The sequence below is a fragment of the Myxocyprinus asiaticus genome, chromosome 15 (assembly GCF_019703515.2).
Source record: "Myxocyprinus asiaticus isolate MX2 ecotype Aquarium Trade chromosome 15, UBuf_Myxa_2, whole genome shotgun sequence".
Lineage (NCBI taxonomy): Eukaryota > Metazoa > Chordata > Actinopteri > Cypriniformes > Catostomidae > Myxocyprinus > Myxocyprinus asiaticus.
Window position 1 is genome coordinate 19,269,822 of NC_059358.1, and position 12,090 is coordinate 19,281,911.

Genomic DNA, 12,090 nt, shown 5'->3' on the forward strand with positions numbered 1-12,090 from the left:
TATGAAATAAAGACTACTTGAGGAATAAGGTATGTCTATTTACAATATATGATGTTCAAGGGTCCTGTAGTAGTTACAGTTAAACATACATGATGAAATCTGATTTTTGAATTATTTAAAACAAATTAAATATTAACAAAAATATTTATCTGTTATAAAATAATTTGTAACACTTTACAATATGGTTCCATTTGTTAACATCAGTTAACAACATTAGTTAACATGAACTAACAATGAACAACACTTTTACAGCATTTTCTAATCTTGGTTAATGTTAATTTCAACATACTAATACATTTTTTTTTTTTAACCAAAAGTTGCATTTTTTAACATTAGTTTTTGCACTATGAACTAACATGAATTAACAATGAACAACCGTATTTTTTTATTAACTAACATTAACAGAGATTAAAAAAATGCTATATAAAATGTTTTGTCCATTGTTTGTTCATGATACCTAATGCATGATCTAATGTTAACAAAAGGAACCTCATTGTAAAGTTTTACCAAATTATTTATAATGAGTGTTTTTTTTTTTTAAATCATATCAACGTTTTATCCACCATCAGTTTTTCCGACGTAAAATTTTAGTCCTACATAAGCTATGTTAAGCATGATTATGTAATGCTAACTCATTTAAAATGACCCTTGGAACTTGACACACAACTGTTGGCTTTACCATACGACAGTAGAACATGGATGGAAGCAAACACAACGCAACAGAATGTGTGAATGTTGTCATTTCTATCATTGGAAATGGGGATTTTTATGCCATTATCATTGTACATCATCTGGTTGATTCTCAATTAAGGCTTTAAAAATGTCCTCTTCTTAATATCTATATTCTGTTATCTTTTTAATGTCCCTTTCTTATTTATTTAGTCACTTTATTATTTTATCTCTCTTTCTCCAGGGATTGCAGGGATATGCCATATAAGCCAGTTCAGCAAAACTTTGTTTACTGTCGGAATGCCGAAAATGTTGACATCTTTCCACTGCCTTGATCTTTCTAAATGTCAGTAGTTAATGCCAAGATGTTTCTCTCATTCTATCTCTCATTTGCTCTGTCTCTATCTCTCTCTTGCTGCCATGTAGATTAATAAGTAATTCCATGGAGGCACACAGAGGAACATTCACCTGTTCTGCTCTCCATGCCCTCCCCCTTTTCCCTTTCTTCTTTCAAGAAAACATGACTTGTGAGTTGCACCAACAAAGCTCTATATGGATTTGTATTCATTACAAAGGCTGGTAGACCTCCCACTGAAATATATGGAACAACATGACCTCTCTTTTGACTGCGGGTTAGTGTCTTATAATCAGAAACCTGCTGTGGATTATGAACGATCAGTTTGGAGGTTTTAAGGAGAAAAAAGGAGTTTGGACTTGTGACGGGGAGTCTGTAAGTACCACAGGAACCGTTTCTGGATCAAAAACCCACACCAGCTTTGTATATGCAGGCCAGTATGGCACCTAAGAACGCTGTGTCGGAGTCCGTTACAGTGCTGGACGTGGCAGTCGTGCCAGAGAAGAATCTGGACACAGAGAAGGAGAAGGAAGAAGAGATGTCAGACGAGTCGGCCAGTGAGGATTCTGTAGACCACATCCCTAAGCGGTTATGGGTCATGCATGGTGCTGTCATGTTTGGGAGAGAGTTCTGCTACGCCATGGAAACTGCACTGGTCACACCTGTGTTGCTGCAGCTAGGTTAGTCATCAACTGTCATCATCCATTCCAGATAAACTGAAAACCCTCAATATCATCCCCATTGTTCGTTTATATGTCTGCTGGCATATGCTTTTAAAAATGCTCTTAGAACATTTAAAGGGATAGTTCACCCAAAAATGAAAATTCTGTCGAGCATCAGTCGATATAAAATAGGTCTAGGTCTAGTTAAAATATTTGCATATAGCTCTTTGCACTCCCTTTCTTCGGTCTGCACTTCGTATATATAAAGGGATAATAGTTGATCAAAGGTTTTTTTAATTCATTCTAGGCTTAAGGCCTCTTTTTATAATCATTGAACAGGGACGTTCCCTGGATTTGGTAAGGACTCCCTAGTGTGCCAGTGCCAACCCTATGTAAGATGGAGGGATGTTTGTTTCCACTGTAGCATGCATCTCTTTCTCTTTGTTTTCTGTCTATTTTAGATAAGATCAATGTCAGTAGATTCACTCAGGAAAGTATTTATGGCTCTAAAATGCCATTTTCCTAAATCACTCTGTTAATGGTGATTTTCCCTTTAAAATCTTTAACTGTGCAGGTGCAAGCAAAATATATGCAGTCTTTCAGTAGACTACTTCATAAAAATAGATTCAATAAATTCTGATTGCAGTTTTATAGAAAACCATCCATTTGTTTTTTTAGTAAAAAGGATATCATCATGTCCTGTGAAACATTAAATGCAGTGTGTATTGAGGAATCCGTCTCTTTATGTTCTGTCCTATGAGGGATGTAACAATTAATGGTATTGCTGTATAATAAAGACAGCCTGATTAATACTTCAACAAAACCTGAGCTGCAGAGGTTAAGCTAAGGAATTTTGTGCAGAGCTCTGATGTGCAATTGTAGATGGTTGGTAGTCCTTAAAAAAATTTTTTTTCTCTCTGAGTAAAGAGTTATGATTTTGGATTTTGGCATGTGACATGTCGGTTGTCTGCACTTTCTGTTCTCACATTCTCAGTCAGCATCCTGCTACACACATTAAGTGCTTTTGTGTGCTTTTGGACTGAAAAAAACTCATGATAGAAAGGAGAAGTTTGACCAACATATCAGTTTCACTTGAGTAATCAAGTGTTTGGTTTTTTTATGTCATCATTCCTGGCACGTGGCTGGACAGTGTTCAATGCAGTTTTTAAGCTACATAATTCCCTCAGCAGTAACTGTGGAAACAACGGAGAAACCAACTTCCAACCATTTCAGATGTTTTTCATGTAGGGAAGCAATGTTCACGTTCACTAATGAGGCATCGCATTTGATAATAATTGTGTTGCCAGAGACAAAGTGATGGCTTCATTACTACAAGATATTTTTAGATCTTTAGTGTGAAAAGTTTATAGTGCTGTAAATGGCAGGTTAATGAACTGCAGACTGCATGCTGAAACATGCCTGATCATGTATTTGAACTCCCTCCTTACTGACAAGAGTGTTGAAAATATTGGTACATTTTAACAGCATTTTAGTCTGTATTATTTTCTATACCTCTGGTGACTATTAAATTATGCCATTTTGGTTTGCCAGATATCAAATCTATGAACTGATCCACCATTGTATTTTGTTGACTACAAATACAAAGGTTTTTGTATGACTTGTGTAATTCTGTTTGAAGGAATAACATTGTTATCTACAGTTTGAAACCTTGATTATCTTGGAATCGATCCCTGCTTGTTTCTACTTACAGGTCTCCCAGAACAATACTACAGCTTAACCTGGTTCCTCAGCCCTATTTTGGGTTTAATTTTCACACCTCTGATTGGCTCAGCAAGTGATAGTTGCACTTTAAAATGGGGACGGAGGAGACCCTTCATTTTGGCACTCTGTGTTGGAGTGTTAATAGGACTGGCCTTATTTCTTAATGGATCCATCATAGGTATGTATACTGTATATTTTTTTTTAATCTTCTATTTGTTTTGGCTTTTTCTTTATTTTTTTTTTTTACTAATTGTCCATGAACATTTATGCACAGATCTCTACAGGGTTGCTTGCTAAAGTTAATAAATATGAGTCCCCAGACTTATAACAAATAATTCTGTCTGATTAGCACTTCATAAATAAATGAGTGTAAATAAATATTCCTCCTGTTTATTTGAACCTGTCTGTAAACCAGGTCTGTCTCTGGGTGACATTTCTAGCAGTCAACTTATTGGGATTGTGCTGACCGTGGTTGGTGTGGTGATTCTGGACTTCTGTCTTGATGCTTTGGAGGGACCAATCAGAGCCTACCTCCTGGATGTGGCTGATACAGAAGAACAGGATGTGGCTCTAACTATCCATTCTTTCTCAGGAGGTATTGTGGCTGAGACTGGAATAGAGGTGCTCTGTACTTTAGTCTGCTACTAAAAACCATCTCAACGCTCAGCGAGTATTGACGCTGACTACCACCCCTGGAGTCGCGAGTTCGAATCCAGGGTGTGCCAAGTGACTCCTGCCAGGTCTCCTAAGCAACCAATGGCCCAGTTGCTAGGGAGGGTAGAGTCATATGGGGTAACCACCTCGTGGTCACGATTAGTGGTTCTTGCTCTCAATGGGGCGCGTGGTAAGTTGTGCATGGATCGCGGAGAGTAGCATGAGCCTCCAGATGCGGAGTCTCCGCAGTGTCATGCACAACGAGCCACGTGATAAGATGCGTGCATTGACAGTCTCAGAAGTGGAGGCAACTTATCCTCCGCCACCCGGATTGGGGTGAGTAACTGCACCACCACGAGGACCTACTAAGTATTGGGCATTCCAAATTGGGAGAAAAATGGATACAAAAAAAAAAAAGGATCTCAACTCATTTGTTGTTGTTGTTTTTTAATCTTTTTAAACGCTGAAGTTTTTTTTTTTCTCTCTCCCCTTTTTCTCCCCAATGTGCTCTAAGTCCTCGTGGTGGCGTAGTGACTCACCTCAATTTGGGTGGCGGAGGACGAATTTCAGTTGCCTCTGCTTCTGAGACCGTCAACCCGTTCATCTTATCACGTGACTTGAGCGCGTTACCACGGAGACATAGCGCGGGTGGAGGCTTCACGCGCCCCACCGAGAGCAAGAACCACATGTTAGCGACCACGAGCACGTTACCCCATGTGACTCTACCCTCCCTAGCAACTGGGCCATTGGTTGCTTAGGAGACCTGGCAGGAGTCACTCAGCACACCATGGATTTGAACTCACGACTCCAGGGGTGGTAGCCAGCGCCTTTACTCGCCGAGCTACCCGGGCCCCCAACGCTGAAGGTTTTATAAGATAATTATTAGCTCAAGAAGCTGAATAGGAAGACTTAATCATAATAAGGTTCTAATTACATCAGGGCTGGGCATTATGTAAAAAATATTTTATCGCTAATCACTTTAAAAAATATCACGATATCCGATTACATCGTCAACCCCCCTGCCAAGGGTTGGAGAATACTGTATTTTTGCTTTATTGATTTTGTTTTAAAAATTAAATTCATTAATTGAAACACAAAAAATGTAAACAAAAGACATTTTCTAAATTAAAAATGCACTTTAAACTAAACTAAAAAAGCAATTAAAATAACAAAGTAATCAAACAATCTTAAATAACCACCTCCACAAATCCAATCAGTTACCATCTCGAAGGGCCCCATTTGCCATCATCCAAGTATCTGTCAACGACAACAGGTGGTAAATTACAAATAGCCTACAAATAAGAACTAAAGACAATCATAAATTTAAAGATAATAATAATAAGCGTAATAAATTTCCTTGTTTTCCCAAAATAATGCTGCCAAATCTGTGTTTTTATCGAATTTGTGTTTGTATTGTGTTTTGGTAATGCTGCCTAATGAAAATAAAATAGAACTCAATTTTAGGTTCAAGGTGAACATGTCTTGTATTATTTTATGATTTAATCACTTTCATCTTTGTTTCTTTAATACAAAAATATATATTACTGAACCTGCAAAGTTGCATTCACAATGCATGTTACCCGCAAACTGCTCCCTGGAAATGAAGTGAACTAAACTCACAGCGCCTCCTGAGATGATCGGAGATCATTTGCAGCATTCTCATAGACAACATTATTCTTACAAACAGTTTTCAGACGAATGAAACGGAGAAAAAAGTGGGATAACTCTTTACATACGCTGTTCCAGCTCGTGCTGCACGCCTTTGAACAAACAGCGAATCAGACACAGGCATTGACGGCTTTTCTTTTGTCTGTTCTTAAAAATATAATAAAGTGTGTCTCTTCAAGTGCGTGTCTTTGTGTCTAACAGCATTACTTGTCATGTGTCACTCCGAGACGTCTTACAGGTCACCCGCCTGTTGCTGGTAGTTGAGCAAAATTACCCGCGCATGAAATTCCTGCATTTGGACTAGGAGCTCGCAAACTGGATTCAGCCTCGTTGCATTTGGCGGGTGGCTGGTGCTTGTTTCATGCCCTGGGCTACTGTTTAATATATAACAATATATTCTATGTTATTATAACTATACTGTTTAATATATAACTTCCCAGATCCATGTTTTTGCCATTTCCCGATATTGTTGATCAGCGTCTGTCAATGAGTGTCTCAATCGGCATCGGTATATTTGTAAGATATCGTCAATATCCGATATTACATCGTCCTATTGCCCAGCCCTAAATTACATGAATGAAAACCGGATAAGTAATTATATTTGACATACTTGACACTATAGTGAACTGTGATTATACTTGAAAGTTGGGTTACATATTCTTTTTTGGAATTTCAAACAACTAGTGTAGTTTTAGGTGATGTAAATTCCTTCCTTTCTTTTAGGACTGGGAGGTGCTTTGGGTTACATGCTTGGAGGGCTGGACTGGACCGATACCTTCCTGGGTCAAGCATTTAAGGCCCAAGAGCAGGTTCTCTTTTTCTTTGCAGCCATCATCTTTATCATTTCTGCGACGCTTCACCTCTTCAGCATCAAGGAGCATGTGTATAACCCCAACAAGCAGGGTGTACAGAATGATGAGGATGCAGAAAGGCTACCTTCTGTTCATTCCTGTGGAAGCTTTCCATCCACTCGCCTCATGCCTCATTTAGAACTTATTCCTGAGGAGGAGCCATTTACAGCCCATGAAGATGATTGGTCTGAGCGGGAAGCCCAAGCAGACTTTCTAAACATTGACTTGGTGCGGAGTAAAAGCGACTCGGTTCTAGCCATGCCAGATGCTACCATAGAGCTTGACCCAGACTTGGACTTGGAACGTGATGGCCAGTTTCTATGCGACATTGAACCAACTTTATTCCAGGACATTCAGGCTCTCCAAGAGGATGGAACATCATTGGATTACCAAGACAGCAACAAAAGCCAGCTTGGTCAGTGCACTGACCACCAGTCAAAGAAGTCTGAGAGCAATAGGGAAAATATCCCTGGAGCTGTCAAAGCTATAAATGGGAGGTTTGCTGGTCAAGGAACTCAAATCACTGGTGCCATAAATGCCACTAGTCAGTCAGGAAAACCCAACTTGCGTCAGCCTAGTGCCACAGTGCGTTGCCGCCACCCTACCTTTTATCGCCAACCCTCTTTCACTTTCTCTTATCATGGACGTGTGGGCTTTCAATGGCGCCATCGCTATGCCAACATGGCTGGGCCAATCAAATCATCACGAAGCCTGAATGACATCGACAAAATAACTAGACGGCATGAGCGACGGAAGCTGCAGCTGAGTCACATCGCTGCATCCAGCAGGAATGAAGAGGATGAAGAAAGTGAAGATGGGGATGGTGGTACGACGGTCAAACAGCTCTGGTTGTCCATGCTGAAGATGCCTCCTCAGCTCTGGCGTCTGTGTGTATGTCACCTCCTCACCTGGTTCTCCATGATCGCACAGGCTGTGTTCTACACTGACTTCATGGGCCAGGTCATCTTTGAAGGAGACCCGACTGTAAGAAGAGTTTTTCTTTGTCCTGTGTTATCTTGTAAATTAAACAATATTAAACTTACACAGCGAGTATACTTTCTATTGCGGTTATGCAAAACGCAGTTGCATGGAAGGGAATGTGCGTTCCAATCAGAGGTTGTGCTACAAATTTCATTATAATATAATCATTATATTATTTTCACCTGTTATTAGTTGCTTTTGCATTATCTTACATTAAAATGTTCCATAATTTCATGGTTTTTGATCAGAGTGGTCTCCATCACAAACACACCCGTAGATAAAAGATTGATAAAATGAAACTGATGCTGTATTTCTGTTTAGGCCTAATGCTTGCTAAATGGTTTTCTTTCTTTTTTTTTTTTTTTTTTAATGTAAAAATGGCGGACAGCATTTTGGAATCTGTCACTTTACTTTCCGAGATAAAATGAGGAACAGTTTGTAAATAAAAATCTGCATCCTCTGTGTGGTGTGGAACTATTCCTCTGGTAAGCCCCGCTCCCCTTAGATACTATTGCTGATGCCGTCAAGCTTTCTTACCAGCTTTTTTGCTGCAAACACAAAGAGTAAATTACCTCAGGAATTATTCAATAACAGCTTTGTCAACCGTGCATTTATATCTAGTACTGTATATAATCGCCAAAAAGGTTTCCATTATCCAATGGACGGCTAAATCCAAACATCTGTGTGATGGAGGGGTTTGCTTAAGGATAAAAGCAAACGCCTATATGTTTAACTAAAAAGCCAAATTTATTTGCTTGGATTAAAAATTGTTGCAGATTTGATCAAATAAAATATTGAGTTACTTATTGTTATGTTTTTTTTTTATGTTTTTTTTTTATTGCAGTGGACATGACAGGTCTACCTTTACCTTGGACATATGAAACATTAAATCAAAAAGGAACATTCATGATTTTTTTCTGAATTTTTTTCAAACACTTTCCATAAAAATGTGTTTATCATGATAGATATCGATATCAACCAAATATTTCAAGATCTCAATATAATTGTTTGCTTATATTGCCCACCCCTACGCATAGCTTTGATATTCATTACAGCATGATTGTGTCATTGCTTTAGTACAAATACCTTTTATATCGAGTAAATTACATTTTAGACACAATATGGCCAGTAGTTTTGTTTTATTATGCTCTGCTAATGAAAATAATTCCAAAATAATACCTAAAATAAAACCAAATGATTAGCTTTACAAAGTATTGGATCAATATGGTTAGTTTTAGCCTTTATGGCATACCAATGTATTTTTGTTATAAAAAGCGATATTATGATACAGGCTATATTTCTCAGTATCTAATACTGAAGTATTCGGTCTTGTTTTTCAAAACTAGGCTGCTACTAACTCCACTGCCCTGCAGAACTACAGTAAAGGAGTTCAGATGGGCTGCTGGGGGCTTGTGATCTATGCAGCTACAACTGCCCTCTGCTCAGGTGAGTGTAACGTTCATGTGTTGTAATTGAATTGGCTAATGATGGATTATATTTTTGCTTTTTGCAGTAGCGAGAGAGGGTTTAGTTGGACACCCACATGACAGGTGTTATAAGCAGATTTTTAGAGTGTAATATTCCTAATATTTCAGTGGTTACAAATCTTTCTTTTGAATCTGTAATTCCCTTGATAAAGGTCAAAATAGGCTGTTGTGTATCATAGCTTTTATATTTACTTTCGTTAAGATCATGTTTTTTTGTTTGTTTGTTTTTCTGTGCATTGTGATTGGAGATCAGAGCTTATGGTCAAGTTAGGAATTGTCTTTGTTAGTGACAATTCACAGTACTATTCAGACTGAATAATCAGAAACCTGTTTTACAGATGTGCTTCAGAGGATTCTCAACAACTATGACCTAAGCATTAAAATCATCTACATGTTGGGGACTCTAGGCTTCGCTATCGGAACTGCCGTCATGGCCATCTTTCCAAATGTATATGTTGCTATGGTGATGATAAGCACCATGGGAGTCATTTCTCTGAGCATTTCGTACTGCCCTTATACTCTGCTGGGACAGTACCATGAAATTAAAGAGGTCTGTATAATTTTGAAAACTCATGTTACTTGGTAGATTCAAATATTATTTAAATGATAAATTCTATATTGATCCCAGAGTTGAAATTCAGGAAAACACCTGATTAGGCCCTAGTAAGATAATTAGTGATGCTTGCCTAAGTGTTGTTAGTGATGCTTGCCTCAAATTACTTTCTTAAGCAAGAATTGTACTTTTGATTTTCACCTGGGGGTCAAAAATGAGCGGTGTAAAAAAATCAGTCATGATTCACTTTCATTGTTTGGAAAAAAATATATGCTTTGAAAGTGAATGGTGTTTTTCTCACAACAACAGCATTCTTAATGAGTGTCTTTTCATCTTTCTTTAACGTTGTCATAGTATATTCATCACAGCCCTGGCAACTCTCAGCGAGGCTTTGGCATCGACTGCGCCATCCTGTCGTGTCAGGCGTACATCGCTCAGATCTCGGTGGCATCGGCGCTCGGCGCAGTCATAGATGCCGTCGGTACAGTGAGAGTGATCCCCATGGTGGCTTCAGGAGGCTCCTTTCTTGCTTTCATTGCTGCGGCTTTCCTTGTCATCTACCCCGACACTCCTGATGACGAAGATGACAGTGACGATGAAGATGAGCAAGGCCCCTGCTCCATAATGTCAGATGCAGCATTCAAGAACAGTACAGAGAAACTCAGTGTTCTAAAGTCAATGTCGAGGAACAGTGCTGGCAAGCCAGAGGCTGAATCCTCAGTTTGAGTGTTAAACCTGGAAAAACTTGAGTTTTAAAATTACAGATCCTGGAATACACAATAAGTGCACAAGGGTAAGATGAAAGCCTGCATTTGCAGCTAATGTGTGCAGATTTTCTCCACAGTGCTGATATTGTTAGCCTGCTGATAGATAGATAGATAGATAGTTTAAGAGGGACACTCTCTACCATAGATTCATACACTCTTTTACATATGCTGAATGTAATTCTGTAGTTACGGTACAGAGACAAAAATATTTGAGTCAAATGTTTGATTTTCTGAGATTGTTTCTCAAGATATTTATTGTTGGTGCCCAGCATGAACATTTCTTCATATTCTAGATGAGAGTACACGTTTCACTTTTGAAGAAGTGTTTACCAGTTTACCATTACTACAATGAAAACAATTTCCTTTTGCGGTCATTTTTCCTTTTCGCATTGTTTTCCACTTTAAAGTCAACAAATACAGTACATTCCAGATGTATGTTTGTGCTAAGGCAACCTGGTTCTTGTTTTCTATGTAGACTGATATTGTACTCCTGTTGTATTATTGTTGTATTTCATTAGTCTCATCGCATCAGAAACACTCAGGGGAAAGCTAAACAGCTGTTGCATCTGAGCATGACGCTCACTTTTGTAGAGAATTTAGTAATGCCCAATGCCAAAATGGTTTGTTTGTTTTGTTTTATGATTCTAAAGTTTTTGTAAGACAGTTGTTTTGATAGTTTAAGAAGCTTTGGTTTTCTTGGGAACTCTTAAGGTACAACCATAATTTGGTAAAGAAGTGGCTGACCCCCTCAGCTTTGTTGTGTAGCAGTGATTGGTGAGTAAAATGAAAAGGTTTGTTTATCTGTCATGGCAGCCTTTCGGATTATCAGCCTCAATCTGTCTTAAAGAATGACACTTTGAATAGTGGCAGTATTTTACTCAGCCCAATTTATAATACTGTTCCAGGTGTAGTTTATATACATGAGTATACAGTACAGTATAACACATTCTTTCTCGTTCAAGAAGACAGGCCGAATGTTTTTACTTAAGTTAGTTACAGATTCCACTGGCTGATTCAAAGTCTTATGTTTATAAATGTAACATTGCAAAAAGTTCAAATACAGTGCTGAAAAATTTACATGTGTGATTTCCACACAGAAGTCAGTAGTTTGGCTTTGTATCCTGTATTGTACAGGATTTGTGTGTGTGTGGGCGAGTTTGGGTGGTTTACGAGGACGTTTTTTTTTTTAGGTTACAAACTGGTAATTACAAGGGTATTATGCTATACATGTGGTTTATGAGGACATTTCTAGTGTCCGCATTCAAATCGCTTAAACATACTAAATGTAATGAATGTAATGAAATGCATGAAAATGTAAAAATGCAGAGTTTTTTGTGAGGGTTAGGGTTAGGGGATAGAATCTATAGTTCATACAGTATAAAAATCATTATGTATATGGAGAGTCCTCATAAGGATAGCCGCACGTGTGTGTGTGTGTGTGTGTGTGTGTGTGTGTGTGTGTGTGTGTGTTATATGGCATATGTGGTAGGTACTGCAGTGATTTTCTTTTTTTTTTTCTTTTAGTGTTCGAACCAAATTGACAATTTATATGGTACCATACGTTTATTTACATTTTGACTACAATTTAAATAAAGAGAAAAGTTTTACACTGACTTGTGAGTATTCTTGGCCATTTTGATTGTTTGTGTGTTTGTTTTAAACGGCACCACAATATGAGTTATTAAAATCTGTTTTATGTTTACTGACTGTCTGTGGCACAC

The 12,090-nt window shown here is 38.2% G+C and overlaps 1 protein-coding gene across 1 annotated transcript; it reads left to right on the forward strand.

Moving 5' to 3' along the window:
• The first annotated feature begins 1,443 nt into the window (after window positions 1–1,443).
• On the forward strand, window positions 1,444–11,976 carry slc45a4b (solute carrier family 45 member 4b). The gene is made up of 7 exons (XM_051718586.1): window positions 1,444–1,704; window positions 3,398–3,586; window positions 3,824–4,003; window positions 6,454–7,565; window positions 8,909–9,008; window positions 9,388–9,599; window positions 9,957–11,976. The coding sequence occupies exons 1-7, from the start codon at window positions 1,452–1,454 to the stop codon at window positions 10,326–10,328; spliced, it is 2,418 nt and encodes an 805-aa protein (XP_051574546.1). The 5' UTR covers window positions 1,444–1,451; the 3' UTR covers window positions 10,329–11,976.
• Window positions 11,977–12,090: the final 114 nt, after the last annotated feature.